Source organism: Temnothorax americanus, unplaced genomic scaffold, assembly GCF_048541705.1.
Source record: "Temnothorax americanus isolate GAGA-0224 unplaced genomic scaffold, ASM4854170v1 Scaffold4, whole genome shotgun sequence".
Lineage (NCBI taxonomy): Eukaryota > Metazoa > Arthropoda > Insecta > Hymenoptera > Formicidae > Temnothorax > Temnothorax americanus.
The window spans coordinates 6,921,616-6,941,725 of record NW_027509547.1 but is presented as its reverse complement, the minus strand read 5'-3'; the positions used below and the strand labels follow the sequence as shown (position 1 = coordinate 6,941,725).

The 20,110-nt window shown below is 35.3% G+C and overlaps 1 protein-coding gene and 1 long non-coding RNA gene across 3 annotated transcripts; one reads left to right on the top strand and one right to left on the bottom strand.

Annotated features, from left to right (window-relative positions):
• The first annotated feature begins 943 nt into the window (after window positions 1–943).
• Window positions 944–16,186, top strand: Hydr2 (abhydrolase domain-containing protein 2). Of its 2 annotated transcripts, XM_077415100.1 has the most exons (9): window positions 944–1,094; window positions 2,754–2,882; window positions 3,105–3,280; window positions 11,551–11,723; window positions 11,902–12,069; window positions 12,503–12,689; window positions 12,773–12,971; window positions 13,057–13,207; window positions 13,295–16,186. In XM_077415100.1, the coding sequence occupies exons 3-9, from the start codon at window positions 3,126–3,128 to the stop codon at window positions 13,462–13,464; spliced, it is 1,203 nt and encodes a 400-aa protein (XP_077271226.1). In that variant the 5' UTR covers window positions 944–1,094; window positions 2,754–2,882; window positions 3,105–3,125; the 3' UTR covers window positions 13,465–16,186. The 2 variants fall into 2 exon arrangements, with proteins under 2 accessions (XP_077271226.1, XP_077271227.1); XM_077415101.1 differs by lacking the exons at window positions 944–1,094; window positions 2,754–2,882; window positions 3,105–3,280 and adding an exon at window positions 3,312–3,546.
• LOC143902315 (uncharacterized) lies at window positions 2,104–2,747 on the bottom strand. The gene is made up of 2 exons (XR_013258328.1): window positions 2,258–2,747; window positions 2,104–2,180 (listed from the first exon to the last, which is right to left on the bottom strand). It is a non-coding gene; the product is annotated as an uncharacterized LOC143902315 (long non-coding RNA).
• Window positions 16,187–20,110: the final 3,924 nt, after the last annotated feature.

Genomic DNA, 20,110 nt, shown 5'->3' with positions numbered 1-20,110 from the left:
TATTTTTATAATATACGCGTGGTTGAGATAAGTTAATTGCTGATTGAATTAATTGGAGTTTGATCGAGGTCATTCTAATTAATTTAATATTACTCGGTACATATATATATATATATATATATATATATATATGCTATTAAATTATTGTATATATACGTATGTAAGTTTATTATATGTATGTATCTGTACCTTAGAGGTAAAGGATCGTATAAAATCTCCATTATTATAAATTTAGAGAAAACAGAATAAAGTTTATTTCTATGAAAATTTCTAATATGACTTTTTATAAATATTGTTTCTTAGGAACTAATAATATAATGGACATAAGATCCTTTGTCATTATACTTCATTATAATTTAAGCTTTTGGTATTTTAGAAAAGGTAAGTTAACTTCGTTTTGACGAAAACTGGAAAACGATTCTTTACCTCTAAAAGGTAGATCTGTACTATAATATTTAATAATATATACAACAATAGTTGCTTTCCATTTACATCAAAATTCAGATAATTCTCACTTGTGACGTCATAATAACTCAGTTAAATACACGTTCTTTTTGCATGCTGGCAAGTGAGATTCAACTGAGTTTTTATCCACAATCGAGATCGTGTGCTTCAATGAATCTAATAAACTCACATTAAAAGTGAGGCTATTATGGACCTGTATTATTATGCGACAGCTTTGTTACCAAAATAAGCAGGTAAATACAAAATGGCATTACCCGAGTATAAAATACTCACATATAACTGAGTGATTCAGATCACTTGAGTGTAAATGGAAAGCTACTAATAATATTCATTATATGTATATATATATATTTAGATTATTGTATAACATATATGTATATCGTGGGGGAAAACACCGGGCCCCTCCGCTCCGACGACCGCGACGGCGTGCTTGTCGTGGATGCGTATACTGCGTACAGCCCCGTGTCAGCCAGTCAGCCGTACACTAATGTCAGTTGCCCGGCGGAGCCCGACGCGAGCGAACGTGTGCCACGTGTCCGAGCCATCTGCTCCGCTCCGTGAAACGCCGGCAAGTCGACCGTGTGCCGGCCGCCGTGATATTCGCCGACTGGATCATCATCGTCACCCGGGTGAGCAGGAATCATCCGTGGAAAGCGACCGACTCTTTCCCCACGTCGAACGTTCATCCGTGCGTCGAATCGTCCGAGTACGGAAGGATACGCGAAAGCGAGACGAATTCTCCCGTCGGAGACGGTAGCTCGTTTACTTTCGTTAGCGATCTCCACACGATCGTTTTGTAAACGCTCTTCATCGTCCAGATCGTCTAGAACTAGAACGATGAAAAATGGACCGGTTTTATTCGTTTTTTGTCTTTTGTCTAGATTCTCTGGGCGAACGAAAATTGCATCTGTCCCTTTATTCATTACTGTTGTATTCGCGAATCTGTCCTCTCCGTTGAAGCCGATGATGAGTCTGGAGAAAGGAAGAGGGAAACGCTATAGGCTTAATTAATTCGCCGTCGGCGTTGCGTCGATTTGGAAAGAGGACTTAATTAGCATTAGCATTATATAGTCAGCGTTGCACTTCGACTTTCCAAGTCTCCAAGACGAGTCCTCTCGGAATAATGAAGGAAATTCTTTCGCGAGCAGGAAACAACCGTTATGTCGCGATGGGACGAAGGATACAGAAAAAAAAAGAGACCTATTCGAACGCGAAACCTCGAACCAACGATTTTTAAGTAGCGATCGTTGGATTGCAGTCACGTTTCATCGTCACGACCAGCCGGGTTGTGCAGTAAATTTCAAGATTACGTCTATCGACGTCATCGACGTGGACTGTTTGTGTATTACGCATTATGCGATTCAATTATAATTTTAAAAGATATACGTGATTTCCCAATGTAGGAACATTATCATTTATATTGAGCTGTTAAACTACAAAAAGCAATATTATAGTCCACGGTTGCAATATGCACAATGTTCATTTGTTTCATAGGCATAAAATCAAGATCTTGAAAACTCCATTGTCAATTTTCTGTAGCGTCCTAAAAATTGTGCCAATAGGTGGCTGAAAATAAAATTGCGAATAACATAACGTGAATTTCTGATGTTTTTGACAAAATATGAATGTTCGATGATCCATAGGTTAATTTATATTGTATTGTATGTAGATTATTACATTTTATTTTATGTCAATGTCCAATTCTGGTCTCGACTCTAAAAGAAAAAACGTATATTTGGTTCATTCTGACACGTTAATCGCCGACATTGATCTCGCAAAGCTCGATATTTACCGATAAGCAACGTCTCGTAAACGCGTTTCGGCGAGGGGCCGGAGGGGGCGAACCGCTCCGCGAATTGATTGAAACGCGCGGTAATCGCCGAGTTGTTTATCCACCGCTATCGATCTTTCGTGTATCGTCGATATAACCCTCGCTCGCCGTCGGCCGTTCCCGCGCTGCACGTGTCACATGACCGGGGCCGGGCATGGCATGCAAAATTGCAAAACGATGTAACGATCAATCCACGCCTCGCTCCTCGTTCTCTGCCGGCGCGATATACCCTTCGCCAGGAGGTCAGGATGCATCCTCGATCGCGCGAGACGCCGCGCGCTTCTGCATCAGCGGTATAGCCGGTCAGCGGTTGAGCCCCCCGCCGCGGCCGTGTCGTTCTGCACCTGCACATTCAGCTCGGCGCGCTTACTTACCTGTCGTACGACACGACCGGTCATCCGACACCCGAGAGCCCCGTGTGACCGGAATAAAACGCGGCGTTTACTTTTGCTCGCAGGTCACGGAGCATCAATCGCATGAATCACCATCCACGACCGTCGCGCAGTCCGTCGACCTCGTCGTCCGTCATTATCGGCCTCCAGAATCTAAGAAGGAAGACAGCCGGTCTGCCCCTTTCCAGGAAGAGGTGAGACAACGCCGCGATCACGTTCGCGCGAATCTCCCGCCCGCGGATAATACGTGCGGTATCGCTGGAAAAAAAGCGTAAACTTGTGTATCGGAATGATTGCGCGAACGTGCTCGAAGAGCCGTCGTTTTCGACGGTCGCCTGATTGAATATAAAGGGAGAAAAGAGAGCTGTGTGTGTGTGTGTGTGTGCGGTTGAGAGAAAGGGATACACTTCTTTCAGACGTCGACGGCCTGAGGAAAGATGTCCACGGCGTTGCTGGCCCTGTTCGCCGTCATCCTGTGCATCCTGTTCAGGATACTGAACGTGAACAGCGCGCCGCAGAGGCCCCACCTCGTCTGCAAGGACCAGTCCTTCCTGTCGACGGTGCTCAAGATCGCGCCGGTCATCGCCGAGCCGTAAGTCCGCAAATTTGTCTCTCTCACGTTTCTCGGGCAATCGGTCTTCTCGAATCGCGCCCAATCGCGCCGGCTGTCGACGTCCGAAAGACTGGACTCAGTGACATCACCGTGGATTCCTTCCGAGTCCGCGCGGGTAGCCGCGGAAGTGAGGTTAGGTTGATGCTGGACGCCGGATGATGCTCCGGCATGGGTGGGCGTGAGACTCGCCTTCGTTACTTCGTTGTCTTATTGACGAATATTTCAAACTGTACGTCGCAATGCAAGTAAGTAAATTTAAAAAAGCAAAAAAAAAAAAGTCAATTTGTATTATTGTATACAGGGAAAAGAGTACGCATTGCACTTTTATCCACTGATTTGTCCGTTTAATGTAATGAAAGGATTACAATATGATGCAAAAGGAGGTATTAACACATGGATAAGATATGTATTTTATAGTTTTGTGCACAAAGATTGTTCGATTGACGTTGATTGCAATTCATAGGAAAGAGATAATAGATCTGCAAGATTTATTGCAAAGTATCCGCTAAAAATTTCGTTGGCAAAACGCCAGCAGACATATAACAGGATACTGTTGACAGAATACGGTGGCAGATTGACTCCAGAAACCAAGCAAAATCTGTCGTTTTATCATTTAAATAGAATATATCATTTAAATAGTTGCGAAATGACAGATTCTCTCTCTGCTCAGTTTCCGAGAGTGGTTATCACTCTCAGATTGTGTCGGCAAGCTCTAACAGAAGACGAGCCTAATCCCAGCAAACACCAACATACAACTTATATGCAAGTTAGAATTTCCTATACTTAACAATGTAAATGCAACACATGTGCGAGTAAGAAACTCTAACTTGCGCATGTAAGTCGCATGTTACTTGCCGTGTTTGCTGAGATGCGTTTGTCAATCTGCCGCAATGTTCTGTTTGAATCTGCTGGCAAACTGCTAGCGTGCTACTAACATTTCGCTTGCTGGTATAGTTATATAAACAATGAAAAGGATTGTTTGCTTTACGATACAACGCGCAAGACTCTAAAAGTTGAAGTCGCTTTTTATATACGTAATGTATGTTTGCTTGCGTGATATGTGAAGGTTGTAGCAAATGCACCCACATCGGAGCATTGTGATTGGCTTTCGAATAAGTATAATGCGTGTTTTCCCGCTATACTAGAAATGTTTGGGATCATGGATTGTTGCAGGCTTTTGTTCGAGCTTGTTAGGGAACACTCACGCGATTACGAATCGCTTGTTTAAAGTGGTTATTACAGGGAATGATACATTGTTACGATAGTCAAAGTGTAGAGTAATATTCATATAATGCCAGTAAACATAGAGTCTATTCTTGAATGGCTTATCAAATAAAAGGTAGACACAAAATTCTTATCTCTATACTTAATTCTCATAATTGCCTGAAGTTATATATCTGATATCCGTGCAACAAAGTTCGATAATTATTATCTGAACGTTCCACGTATTTTATTTGCTCGGAATTGATTAATGTGGTAAAAATGCAGATAATGCGCGTGGAGAGAAATAAACATATAGAGTTCACTGATTAATCCGTAAAAGAAATTGCGAATCAGTTCAATGTCGGAACTTTCCTTCGACGATGACAAGAACAAAATTGACGTCGCTTGCCAAATAATTATGTCTTCTTTGTATCTATCTTGACACCCTGGTACAAAGCAACGTACTGTTTAAGAATAATTTGTCCTTGCTAATTATAGACCGCCAAATGAATTGTTCACGCATCTGTAGCCGCAATAATTATTTGATTAAATTTTGCAAAAGGAGGTATCGCTTAAAAATATGAAGGATGTAAGAAAGAGGAAATTAAAAATAAGAAAATAACAACTTCTTATATAGAGAATTACGTCCATTTAATACCGAATATCATTTAATATCCATATAATGCGCATCAATTGCTGCGATTTTTAACCGAAGATACGAATTTTGCTTACTGTGAAAAATTACACGTTTGATATTTGTTCTGGAATTCCACGGTGTGCTCGTTGCGCCCGTTTTATTTACTCAGCGTGGGACGCCACGCAATCAACGCTTCTCTGTCGGCGCAAAATAACACACGTCGACTAATACTTTTATCACGCGGTTGGACACGCATCTGTGTGTATGTGTGTATGTGTGAAGAAAATAGCATGAACCATAATGCGGAGTGTATCACTCGCGATAACAGTCATACACTCATACCCGCGTATCGCAAATTTGTTTGCCGTTAGTCAGACAGATCATACTCCGATCGGGTGATGCAAGCGAGTAACTAATAGGATCATATCCCATTTTAGGTGTTACGTAACACGTCTCTCACATCGGTCTCGCGCTTTCGTTATCTCGGGTGACGTGAAATATTATCAACTGGAATCGCGCATGAATCTGTGCCGCGTGCTGGTACAGTTTCCGGGACATTCCGAAGCACTTTTATGGAGTTTCACCTGTGCGAGAGATACGAGGATAAAACACCGCAGCCTCGTTGCAAACCCGTAATCTTATTAATGCGATGCAAATTAATGCAAAACGCAGTTTTTATATAAGACAACATTATTTTATCGACAAAACGTAGCGTAATTTTCTTTCACGCGATTTTACTTTACATTCATTTTGCTGTTTATCTTCGCTTCGTTATTAGGCACTTCTGAAACTCAAACAGCCACGTGAAAGCGAAGTGATTGGTTGGTAATTCTATTGCGTGACGCCGATGTCACGGAAGAATATCGGTCGAAATGATATAGGGAAGAAAAAAATATTGGCATCGTCGGACAAACTGATTGCTAATTACGATTTCTTTCCTCTTTCGATCGCGTCCGTCGCGTGAAAGCGCCTAAGAAAGCGGAAACCGATTCCAATAAGCTTTGTCTCATATACTGAAAACGGAAATCTGACCGATACTTAGGTATAAACGCGCGTGACTTGCGATCGAAACTAAATTTATCGGCGCTAAGAGACGGGTCATTACACTTCAATTATCACGAACGAATTTATCTTCGCGTGTTTCAAGCGCACGTGCACGTTGAAAACCGACCTCAGCTCGTGAAGAGTAATTGCTACTCGAACCCGCGTCTGAAGAGATCCTCCTCGGTGCAATTCATTGAATAATCATCGAAGTTTCACAACAATCACTCGTATATATACCCCGCTTTTACTTCTCTTCGTAGGAGAGGAAGTGAACAGCGAACTTGGAAATCTATAAAAAGTTGTAGATCTCGACGCGTGCGAACCGTCGTGCCAGCCTTGTGTTTAATCGCCACTTTGTATTACGGAAATCGTGCCACTCGCGAGTATACACACATGTGTGCAACACACTCGCCTCTCGGAATCGTCTCTCTGCTTTGCGAGCGAGCGAACGGCACGTTGAGAGCGAGTTCTTTCCTCATCTCATTTTCCATTGCTTTTCTCTTTCCAACGGTTGCATATCGCAATCGTTGCGACACGCAATTCCCGTGCTCATTATCACCCTAGTTGATTTCTTTCGAACGACCGCCCGTTCTTGCACTTCCGCGTTTCCGCCGCGAAAAAAAAAACCCTTTCTCCCGCGTGTGTTTTCGTATTCCTATCTCACTCGATGATCTGCTTTCTGGTTTCACGACTCGCAGTCTCATGTGCGCGAGACAAGTTTAATAAATTATTTGTTTATAAATACGTCCGGGGAGCCACGTACGAAACCCCCGTTGGTCCACCGGGGAAACTTCAAGTACCCACCTGCGAATTATCGACAGGTGGGTTATCAACAGAAACATCGACAGTTCAGATTCAAGAAGAGAATCTCCAAAAATTTGACGCAGAGTTTATTCAAAAGGAACTCAGACGAGCCAATCATCATCCAAGAAATAAGCCAGGTAGACAAGACGGCAGGACGTCTGCGATTTTTTGTAGATAGGTGAACTTCCCAGGGAAATTTGGAAATGGTGCGAAGAGAGGAAAATATGGCTGAAAGCATCATACATTAGTTCGGCAGAGAATGTACAAGCAGACAGAGCATCACGCAATACTAACGTGGACACTGAATGAGAACTTTTTCCATCGGCCTTCAAACAAATTGAAAAAAGATTTAGACTTTTTTTAGTAGATTTATTTGCATCTAGGCTAAATAGAAAATTTAATAAATTTTACTCTCGTTTCCCTGACTCTGAAGCAGACTCAGTAGATGCTTTCCTTCTTTCGCACTTATCCTTCGTATACATTAAGAAAAATCATCAATGATAAAGCGGTAAGGGTACTTGTACTCTTATGGCCCACACAGCCCTGGTACCCTCTTTTTATATCGCTACTTACTGCACCTACCATCACATTCAAGCAAAGTAATTTGTTATTAATATCTCCTTATACAGACAAGAACCATCCATTAGCCCCCCCACCTTTCATTGGTGGTAGGCAAATTATCAGGACAGCATTCTTGAGGAATTAAGGGAGTCAGTGAAGATTCCGTGGATATGATTCCATTGCGAAGTCGACTCTCAAATAATACGAGTGTAATCTGAAATGCTGGTGGGACTATGCACATACTAAAGGACTGGATATTTTTAATACAAAAATTTATTGACATTATTGATTTTCTTAATAGTAGATTTCAAAAGGGCATAAATAATGATATTTTTTTAAATTTATATTGTTGAATGTTAACAATTGTTGTAAATTTCGTAGGTTATGAATGAAATTTATGAATGTAACGGGTGTGTGCATGCATGTGTGATTCCGATCCGCATAAGTTTGTATTTCACAGACATTCCGTCAATTGCGCTCCGCTGAAATATATTTTCTAATGTCCCATGTAGCGGAAAACGTGGAAACGTAGTATTATTCCGATAGATACGATGAAAGAATCTACGGAAAGGGTCTTGTGATTGGCAAGCGTCAATTGCGCTTCCGCGAGTTTCGCTCTATGGGATCGTTAGAAAATACATTTAAGCAATTGGTGGAATGTTTACGATTGGACGGACTTCGTTCCGCCAATTGCACAGTTCCCTACCATGGGATCGCACCATTAGACGATAAGGTAATCTCTTATTTACACACGTCTGCTGCCAAGAAATAATTGAAATACTCTATTATTGTATCAATGTAACGAAATGATGAGAAGATAAAAGTATGGTATGAATAACTGTCAACAGCGAAAAAATTTATTTGTTTATACGCTGCATGCGATGGGCAAAAGCAGATAATTCATTTATATTGTTAAAAGCTTTTTTTATCATTAAATAAAAAAATGGTATAAATTATTCACATGTAGTTTTTTGCAATTATAAAAGTATACTCGATAATATGCGCTACAAGTAATTTGTCCGGATTGACATCGTCAAAATTTGACAGCAACATTTTTCGATAATCTGTGAGTACACTTGAACGGATGACAAACAACATAAAACATAAACGTCTAATAAATATGGATAGCTTCTAGGCACTCTGGTCGACCTTACCAAGTGACCGTGAACTCTAAACGTGCAAATCGATTTGCGGAACGTGCGAGTTCAATTTTTTTTAGCAAATTATAGATAATACGACACAAAAAAAATACTAAAAGCGACATCAATTTCTAATATAATCATCAGACACCAGTATTTATTTCGACAACATAAATCAGATTTCGTCAAAATTTAATATTTACATTGATTACTGCGTTCTTGCGTTACCTCAAGTGACTCTTATATAACTTTGCAATCTTTTGAACGCCTCGCTTGATCGAACAAAAAATTGGAAAAAGATAAATTGCATCATATTTTTTTCTAAGTATTACATCAGCATATAAATATTACATCAATGTAAATATTTCTGAAGAATTATGGAACGTGATATTTTAATACATAATTTATTATTTAAGTTTCGATTATTTTATTTCACGTATCAAAATCTGCATATTGCTGTATTAGGATGCGAAATATATAAAACCGGGAAAGGATTCTCGAGTGTTTTGTCGACGCACATATCGAAAATCGCAATAACTACCGTAACGAGAACGAGAAACCATCGTTGTAAAAAGAGCAGACTTCTCTTTGGCATTTGCGAAGGCCCGGCATATAGTTTACCCTACTTTTCCCTATCGCGCCTAATTCGCGCGATGACTTCGCGACCGCGACGCGAACACGACGGTGTATTAACACGTTTCTCTTTGCGTTTACAATGAATTGTCACGTGTATTGATTGCGACTGCATGTAGGACTTTACGCCAACTCATTGCCGGTGAAAAGAATTCTGTTGTGTAGCTCGCGCAAAATTCGCGCGCGAGAGTTTAGAATAGGCCTACTCTCTTCCTCCGCTACGTAATTTCAGTCACGAAGAAATGTCGGTTGAATAGAAAGCAAGGTAAAACAAAAATTGACCGCAGAAATATCCGCGGCTTATTGGACGAATAAAGTTCAGGTGGCTGCAGTAAAATTGTTAAGTGTTAAGAAACCACCAGTTTTAAATATCTCGAGGCCAGTAAATTATCCGGGGTAATTCAGTAAGTTGCCGAGAAGCCTGGTGAATAAGCCAGCCGCGTTGTAACCAAGAATATATTTCAACGCATAAAAATGTCTTTCACTTTCATTCGCGGCAAATTCGCGTGCCGCGGACTTCCTGATTTCTTTTTAATCTTATTTCAACGAATTTAAAATTGTATTTTTTTTTATTTAAAAAAATATTGTTTTTAGATATAAAAATACAGTGAATATTTTTCTGTATGAGTTAGAAGCGACTTTTTCGCGAGTCGGTTTTACTCTGCGCAATCGATATTATGTTACAGCATTCTATTGATCTATTGTCACGCAACTTTGTGTATTTCTTTCATTAATATGCAATAGTCATATATAGCCAGTGTAGGTTCCTGCGCTATTGAATTAATAGTCACCGAATTATGCTACAAGGCTACAACTATACCGTTCGTTCTTTGCCAACTATAATCGCATACGTGATTACGACAGTAATTAGATGCTATTGCGATTTACGAACAGCGGTGAAAGGTGCGGCAAAGGAGAAAGATTTGAAAGGCTTTGGTTTCGAAAAAGTTATATCTTCTTTTGACGAGACGTTATCCTAAATTTGATATTATCGGCGTTTTGCTTCGAATAAGAAATAATTATTGCTACATCTAGCAGCTTCGTTTTCTTTAGCAGAATAACTTTTCTTGCCAGTGACTGCGAATCTTAACGCTGATTCATGGTTCCGTACAAAATCAGCGCCAGATCGATAATACTGGCATATATATTTCTTCGTGCAACGTAGTAATGAAAGGTTTTTTCGCGAATTCGTTTCATTCAACGCTCTATCGTGTGCTTGTGCTCCACTAATCAACGCTGCGACTTCTTACTATTCTCTATAAATGAATTTAACGATGCGGTACATTTTCTCCAATTTGGCTTGCCTGAGCGCCGAGTGAAATACGTAATAAACGTACACAAGTTCATTTTTCATATTTTTCTGTTTTAAAAGAATTATGATAAATTAAAAAATAAAATGTGTCTCTTAAAGCAAAACAAAATTGCAACTTCAAGAAATGACATCTTGAATTCTTATATAATTTATGTTGTATTATAATAATGATTTTTTCACGTCTAATAAATTAATCAATTTTTTAAGCTGGCATAAAATTACTTATCTTTTTAACGCAAAAACGTTTAATTTATATTCGAAAATAACTTATGACAAAAGTGCTATCGATTAAGTAACCTTGTCCCAACGCATAAATTTAAAATATAGATATTGAAATATTTGCCTATTTTAGTATTGTAATTTGCGATTTTATCGCAATTAATGGTAACAGATTTTCAAGCATACGTCGTTCGTATTTGGCAATCTTTATTGGCGTATTTGAATACCGTTACACCATCGTAATTACAAGGTAATAAAAAGTCAACTCGAGTGAAATTTATACCTCGGCGGCTATTCAGAGTTTATCCAGAGTTAATGGAATACCGTAAAGAAAGTTCGCAAATAAAGACGGAATTTTTCAGCTCTCATCGGTCATCATTTGTCTTAAGTGGGACGTGTTGGACGCAATATTTCCAAAATTTACTGGCGGCATCTTAAAGATTCCAATTTTTTTATCTCATATTTCTCTTATTCTTGATATTTTTTATTTATTTTTTGCGAAATTTTTTTACTGCAGTATTCCCTTGAAATTCAAAATACTTTCGATATCGACTAGCACAAGAGAATGACACAAGCAAAATAATAGCATAATAAGACTAAACGCTAACTGTGCCATTTTGAAAATTGAGGATAATTTTTCGAAAAACATGAGCAAAAGTTATCACAGTCTGTTATCATAGTTTTTGGTCTGTTTTAGATACAAGCCAACGAGGTTGTGGGGTTTCAGCGGCCATGTACAAACTATCGTCCACAGCGTTATAGGACGTGTTCGATGTCCTTGGCCCATTGGAGAACGCGTATATATCGGTCTTCCGGATGGGACCACCCTTACGTACGATCTTTATCAACCGCTGACTAATGGACACGAAGGTATTGTTTATAGATTAATCACAAAGATTATAATAATTTTTTAGCGATTGGTTTATATATATATATATATATATATATATTTTTTTTTTCAGAAAACGCTCTAAAAATCTTTAATAATATATATATATATTTTTTTTTAATTTAATATGCTTGATAGTACAAATAACTTTTATTCCAGACGACATAACGATAGCCATATGTCCTGGTATCGGTAACAGCTCGGAAAGCGTGTATATCAGGACGTTCGTGCACTTCGTGCAATGTCATGGATATCGGTGCGCAGTACTTAATCACGTCGGGGCCCTTTCTAGTGTCAAGATCACGGCACCAAGAATATTCTCTTATGGTACGTGTAGCAATCGATAAAACTTGTACCGCTGGGGCGAGGCGGTCGATCGGAGAAAAGTTTGCGAATAATAACTAAGTTCCTATATCGCGCGAGTATGTACACACCGCGAGAACGTTGAGCAAACTATATAGCTATGGGAAAAAAACCATTCTGATATACTGAATAGCTTCTATAAACTTTCTGGGTTACGCTGTTACGTGTCTTGCAAGTCGTATCCATAAATGATTAATGGTCAACATGATCGATAAGGAAATTTTCCAACAGAAATGACGAAGAAAGTGTAATCAAAATCGCACATTTATTTGAACAGTCTGCCATCTTTTTGTTTTTTTTAGATGAAAATTTTTTTAATACAAATTTTATACATATGTTTCACAAAACTTGCTTCTTTTAGATGAGATAAACTTTACAATGTACATTTTATAAACAGGTCACACGGACGATTATAGCGCGATGCTACAACATCTGATAGAACAGCACCCTAACACCAAAATAGTTTGTATCGGATATAGTTTGGGCGGTAATTTAGTAACAAAATATCTGGGAGAGCGCGGTTCCAATAAATTGCCTAATATTATAGGAGGAATATCAATTTGTCAAGGATACAATGCTCTCAAGTAAGCTTTGAATCAGATTTCTTTGATTAATAATTAAAATGGATCAATAAAGAGAAATATTATTCACCGCACATGTTTTTTAGGGGAACAAAGATTCTGTTAAATTGGCAGAACTTTAGACGCTTTTACCTCTACGTAATGACAGAATCGATGAAGAATCTTATTCTTAAGCACAAAAATATGCTTTTGTCTGAAGATGTAAAACAAAGGTGTAATCTGAATGAACGGGACATAATTTCTGCTGCAACGTTACCTGAACTCGACGAAGCTTATACGAGGAGGGTAAGTTTAATCTTTTTAAACGTATATTATATTATATAATTTAAATAATAGATCGAAATTTTTTATGAAGTGTTTTATTGTTTAGGTACACAACTTTAGGACTGTGCAAGAGTTGTACAAGTGGAGTAGTTGCGTCTTTTATCTAGACAATATCACAACGCCGATGGTATTCATCAACGCATTAGACGACCCCATCGTACCAGAGGTGTTGCTAAAACCAATTAAAGAACATGCGGGTATCTATCAATATTTAAATAGGAATTTTACGTATAAATAAAAATAAGTAAAAATGTACTAATGTCTCTCGTGTCTTCTAATTTTAGCAAATAACTTAAACACGTTATATGTGGAAATAGCTCATGGAGGTCACCTAGGTTTTTATGAAGGAGGTTTTTTGTATCCAAATCCTATAACATGGCTGGATCGAACCCTCGTATCCCTCGTAGGGTCTCTGACTTTGGCGCACGCGGACAAGGCTCTCAAAGCCTCTTAACCCAATTTAATTCGGTCAATGTATTGATATTATCGGACGTTGATCGACAACGTGTCACACATATTCTGATCTTGTGGGATCAAGCACTGTGCACATGATCCACGTTTAGATAATTGGGATGATCTATAACGAGGCTACAACAAGACTGCAATGAAAATGGAAATGGCAGATTGTAAACTAATAAAAGTGTCTGGTACATGCTTTGATAATTTCACGAGGTGATGTAAGCAGGTTTTTTCACGAACGATACAGAGGAAATAAGTGATAAGCGCGACTGTAACATAACAAACGTTTGCTCACTGACATTCTCGAAATTGAGTATAGGTCCGGAACGTTAGCCAAATTGCGCGACTCTTTATATCTAGTTATAATTAGTAGAATTTTTATTATACAATGTGGCACAATCAAAATTAGACAGCATAATTATTTGAAAAAGGAAGTAGAAACGAAATAAATTTTCAATGTTTTACTAAATACTATAACGCTTCTTTCTCAGGGATCTTCTATAGAGCGACGATTTGATGGCGGGACTTTCAATAGTCCTTAACAAGTTACTAGAACTGTTCACTGTACAAGCGTTTAATCATGATACACATTGGATGTGAGTTCAATGCAATACAGTGTATCTTGTGTACTTTTCACCAAGAAAAAAAACTTGTGTATTTATGTACAATATGTGTATTGATATAGGATGTATGTTGACTTAAAAGATATTTATAAGTGCGTCTCAAATGTGTCCATTCTAAGATTATTAGCTTTATCGATATGGAAGGAGTTCGTCACTGTTGTACATACGCAATAAACAATGTACGTTATTTATTAATCCGGAATTGATGACGTTGGATTTTCAAGGAAATCTATTAAATCAAATTCAGTGTTCAAGTCTAAAATGTCTGAAATTCAGTGTTCAAGTGTGAAATTGTAGTATACTTGAAAGTGTACTTGAATGTATACACGAAAATTTTGTAAATAATACATTTTTTAGCTAGAATTATAACAAATTACTACGAAAGACACTAAATTACACTAAAAACACTAATTTCGTAAATTTGATATCATTACCACCAGATTAATGCAGATAATTAGTTTGCATTGCGCAAATTTGTTTATATATCGAATCGGAGGTATCTTCGACATAGTCAAAATTGTATCCGCATTCGATATTATGTTATAAGCGACATATATTATTTAGCGCAAACACATTCAGCATTGTGAGATATATCATGCGTTGAATTATTTGTGATACCAGAATGTTCTTTAATTATCCGATTTAATGTATTCTTATTACATACTATGATGCAATGATAAATGTACGATGTTGTACCTATTATATTCCATATATTACGTTCGAGATATCTTGTTCGTCCACTAAGTTTATTAAATTTTAATCTAAAATGTGGAATATATAACAGGTTAATGCTACATCGAGCGATATATCGTACATATATCGTCGTGATAAAAAATACCAAATATTTTTGTATTCATCTCAATGCGTCCATATTGATAAAGTTGATACGCAACATGCAATAATTTCTGACATCAGATGATATATTTTAATCGATAAGTTTATTAATTACCATACATCTGTATCGATGACGAACCATACGTTTAACTAATATTTATTTCCTATTATAGCAATTTAATGATAATAAGTTCTTAAACGGTACTAATGATTGCGGACAATTCTATGTCAAATTAGGCAGCAAAGAAGCGAGTATTTCGATTCTTTCTGAATATTTTTACACTTGTATATAATATATTTATGTAAAACTTCAATGCCATTATGATGACGCTTTTTGAGACATCGAATTTTTCACTGATGCGAATTTTGATATTACGATGTCTTTAAAACGCTCAAATTTCTAAAGATAAAAAATGATAAAAGTTGAAAAAAGATTCAACGACCAACCAGTCAATTTAAAATTTATTATTATATTGTACAATTAAATAGATTTTTAAATAACGTTTCTATTTGAATACATTTTCTTGAGATAATAATTATTTCTTCAAAAGTTATTTTATAAAATTAAAAGTACAATAATATTTCTCGATTTACATCTTTAAAATAAAACTAGATAAAAATTATCACCTCTGAAAATCTTTTTTCAAAAAATGTAAAAGAAAGATGTAATTTAATATAATATGTGTATCTGTGTATCTGTGTATATGTGTATCTGATGCTAAGAAATAAGAAACAGTATTACAGTATACAGTATATATAAGAGTCACGAGGTTTTTTACCTCTTAGCGAGATCAAGAGAATATGATTAACTTAAATAAATTTTTATGTACTTTTCTTTTGTTTCTTAAAACTTCTAAATTTCTGTTTTTCATATTTTGATTTTTATTATGGCATGTTTTCTTCTCTCTCACTCTCTGTTCTCATTACAAATATATCTTAAATAAATTTTGATATGTAAAAAAGCACAAGTTTTTTATTTAGTTTAAATATATGTTAAAATCCAAGTTATTCTACTTTTTTATGGAATTATTTTATCCTATAAATTGTTTTTGGAAATGGTTCTTCTGCAGATATGTTTTTGGTGAAATACATGCATGCAAAAGAATGCGTTAATATTTTATTTATTTTTCTTCAAAACTAATTTTCTTCATTTATCTATTGTATATTTTTCTCCTACGAACTTTTTTTTTACTATAAACTGAAAAATACCGAAATTTAACCAAAAGCAACATTTAGATAATTCTATTTCAAGTAATTATTTTTTTTTAGAAAAAAAAAACTAAAAAAGAACTGTCACAAAGAACTCCTCTATAAATTTCTAACAAAATTGAATCCTTTTCAAACGTTATTTTAATGCATAAAGACAAACATTATCTTAATGGTCTTAATGCACAAAAAGGCAAACGTTATCTTAATGCACACAGGCCTATGAGTAGTGAATAGAATATACGATGATGTGTGTGTGTGTGTGTACATTTTTGAAAAACAACATTTGAGACATAATCCATATCTAAATATTGTAAAAAACTCAGAGGAAAAGGATATGTAAAACAATCAGAGTAATTTCCTTCATATTATGTATAATAACTGCAAAACCACGTGATTTGTTTTTTATTATATTAACATTATCTGATATGCGAATATTATTGCATACAATGTCTAATTTTATTTATTCTAAAAAATTCCTAGAGATATACTTTCTAATTCTTTATTTCGGACTTTTTTGGAAATTAGAAAGTGTAAAAGATTTTTTAAATTTGCATAATCTTGAAAATTCAATTTTTTCAAAACCACCATGATTACGGCATTGAAACTTTACTATAATATAATATAATATACTATAATATATATTATAGTATAAAAGATTTTGAAATACAGAAAATTCTGGTTTTTATTTGTTGTCCGATTTGACGTGGATTTATCTACGTAATAATTTCTCGACAGCGGAATAAAACTGACCACAGTTTTTTACTTACACAAAAAGCGATGATCGAGTACATGATCGAGTTAAGTAATTTCATAGATTCAGAGTTTATTTTTGTGGTGATTTATGCCGAAAAATTCCGGTCCACAATATTGGGCTAATACAAGCATTTATATCCAGCATGGCTAATTAAATATTCGAGTGCTTTTTAATCACATGAAAGCAATTTTCGGCGTAAACACGTTAAACTATAAAGCATCGATTAACGTCGGACACATTTGTAAGTCTTATTTGTACAATTTTTCAAAAAACGAAAGACAATAAGACCTAAAATAAATAAAATTAATTTATTTTACTTTTTAATTTATTTGTTGTCTTTAGGTATACATAATACATATTTATTTTTTATTGCTATAAATAGAAAGTGTTTTTTAAATCTGATCTTGATTCAATCTTCTTTTTATGAACATTTTCCAATGGATCTTTATACTAAATTAATAAACACACATTGATGATATCACATTCATTACCTAAGATGCAAAATCAGCGAAATAGACATATATTGTTAAGCACAGACATTACAAATATGTTATGAATTAAATCACGTAAAGAATCTAGCCCGTGTATTTCGAAACAAATAAACAATTCAAGGCCAATAATGAGCAATGCAAGAGATGTCAAAATAATAAAATAAAAGCGCTAAGATGTTTGTCTGTCAAACGTCGATGGCAAACCACAAAGTCAAAAGGAGTCACATCATGCATGATCAGACGTTAAAAGATTAATTTAATTTTAATTTACATTTAATTTACTGTATCCTTTGAATTGGTTAAGGAAGACTCTGTGGAGTTCGAAACGTTCTTACGTTATTTTGTATTTGTATTCATGAGAGATTAAACTGTTTATTAATTTTGACATCTTTTGCATTGCTCGTTGTTAATCAGCCTTGAATTGAACATTGAATAATTTTGGATATCCAAAAAGATTAAAAAATGCAAATTTGAATATTTTTTTTAGCAACGTGAGGATTCTACATAATGAGTAGAAATAAAAATATCTGTACTAAAATTGATACGTACAGAAATAAGAGTTATTCTACACCAAGCAATGACGCTTTTACGTATAATTTCATCAGTATATCTTTACAGCTGGACTGATAAACGTAATTTAAGATAATTACATTAATCGACATTACGAAGCTAAACAATTCCTCACTTTGACCAATTCCTTTCTATGTACGATACGAATTGCATTTAGGAGCGAATGACGAACATGTGCATTTTTGTAACTAACATATTCAATATGATAATTTTATATGACGGAATGTGTATCCTGGTGTTGCAATTACATGTGACTGTATGTGAAACTATATATTACGTGTACATATATCTGTATACGAAAGTAGCAAATAGAGAGAAGACATATTTGCTACCTACAAGATTTCAATCGAAGCGCGCATGGAATGGTCTTATTGAGACGAAATTTTGTTATCTACTATTTAATATCAGTTTTATGCAATCGTGTATGCAATCACATGCGATTTATACCAAATATCGTAAAATCATCGATGCGATGCGCGATTACAGGCATTATTAAATCGAATATCATTAAAATTTCATCTTTTATCGAAAGTTTTTAATGCGTAAAATTACATAAAAAAAATAATCTTTATAACATGATACACAATTACATTAATAAAAAATATTCACCAGAAATGAATGCTTTTAGATAAATAAAATAAATGTGCGATATTGCATCTTGATTTTAATTTCGACAAAAAGACTGATGTAATCGAGAAAATTTATTAGTGTAATACATATATATATATATTATATTAGGAAATTCATTCAATTATCTTGATTAATTATATATAATCATAAACATAAGAGATATACATATGTACATATCAATTACATATAATTGATATACACATATATATATATATATATATATATATATTAATTATATGTTTATTATATATATAATTAATTTAGATAATTGAATCAATTTTCTAGCAACGATTTACATCTCATAAGAACATTTAAATTATTATGCACTTAATTGCACTTCATAAGTATATAACGATCTAATATCTGCTGCGTTTTTTACGTAAGATTATAACATTTTGTTAATTACACAAGAGGACGAATGATATTTTTGAACAATCCAATGAGAGACCAAGTTTGAGCTGAGGCCATTATGTTTTCGAGGTGTGGCACAAGGATATCTCTTTAAGTCACCTCTATTTTGTAAACGGCATCCAAATGGAGGCAGAAAATTATGAATGTAATGACTTTTATATATACGTAACTCGGAAGTGTCTCACTCGAGATGTTACGTAGAGATAAATCTCGTTATTTTGTATAACGATATAAATGTGTTGTGTGATATAACGGAGTTTTTCCATACCGTCGCCGTCGTTTCCCTTCTGCGTTTATAATGTTTATATAATTACATTCATTAACATATGTATTAATTCGTTGTGACGCATTTCAATGACAACTACGCAGTGCCGCTCTAATTCGCGATATAAAATTAACTGTGATGTTTTCATATTAGTAAAAAGTCTAAAGAACTATTATTTTTGGGAAAAAATATATTTAAAAAAAGGAAAATTATATATATTTTTAAAACAAAATTTATATATTAAATTCAGCTAACATGTAAAAAAGAAATCACTTGATGAATATAATGCATATAACATTAGAGAAGAGTAAGAATTGCTGATTTAGTCAGATATTTCAATATAGATTTTATTAGAAATATTCTTCCAATCAGAATACCTGGATACGATTTCTAACGAGACCTAATATCAGGAATGTGAGAGAATATACCTAATTTACTGGGAACATCTTTATCAAATTCTCTTTTTCGCAATATCCTCCGAACATTCTCAGACTCTATACATGTGTTGTTACCGCTGGTAGGGATATAAAATTATGAAGGTAATAATTAAATGGAAATATATCTTATTAAAATACATTTACCGTATGTAAATTTCTAACGTAAGAAAATAGTATAAAATTAAACAAATAAAAGGATTATTAAATAAGATAAAATAATATAATAAATAAACTGTAATTAGTTATAATAACCAAATACTTGTATATTATTACTACAAATGCACTAACCAAATTCTAAACGGTATCATACCTAAACATTCTAGTTGCGTACCAGATTGATGACAATAACCAGAAATTCTGTTTATTTCAACCAAACATTGCTTAATAAAACGCATCTTGTTAATTCAACCATGGTTG

What these genes read in the sequence shown, in the direction of transcription:
- Hydr2 (XM_077415100.1), top strand. Translation starts at nt 3,126, where the DNA reads ATGTCCACGGCGTTGCTGGCCCTGTTCGCCGTCATCCTGTGCATCCTG. An exon ending in ACCAAGAATATTCTCTTATG is followed by an intron (nt 12,070 to 12,502) that starts GTACGTGTAGCA and finishes TTTTATAAACAG; the next exon opens with GTCACACGGACGATTATAGC. An exon ending in ACCAATTAAAGAACATGCGG is followed by an intron (nt 13,208 to 13,294) that starts GTATCTATCAAT and finishes TTCTAATTTTAG; the next exon opens with CAAATAACTTAAACACGTTA.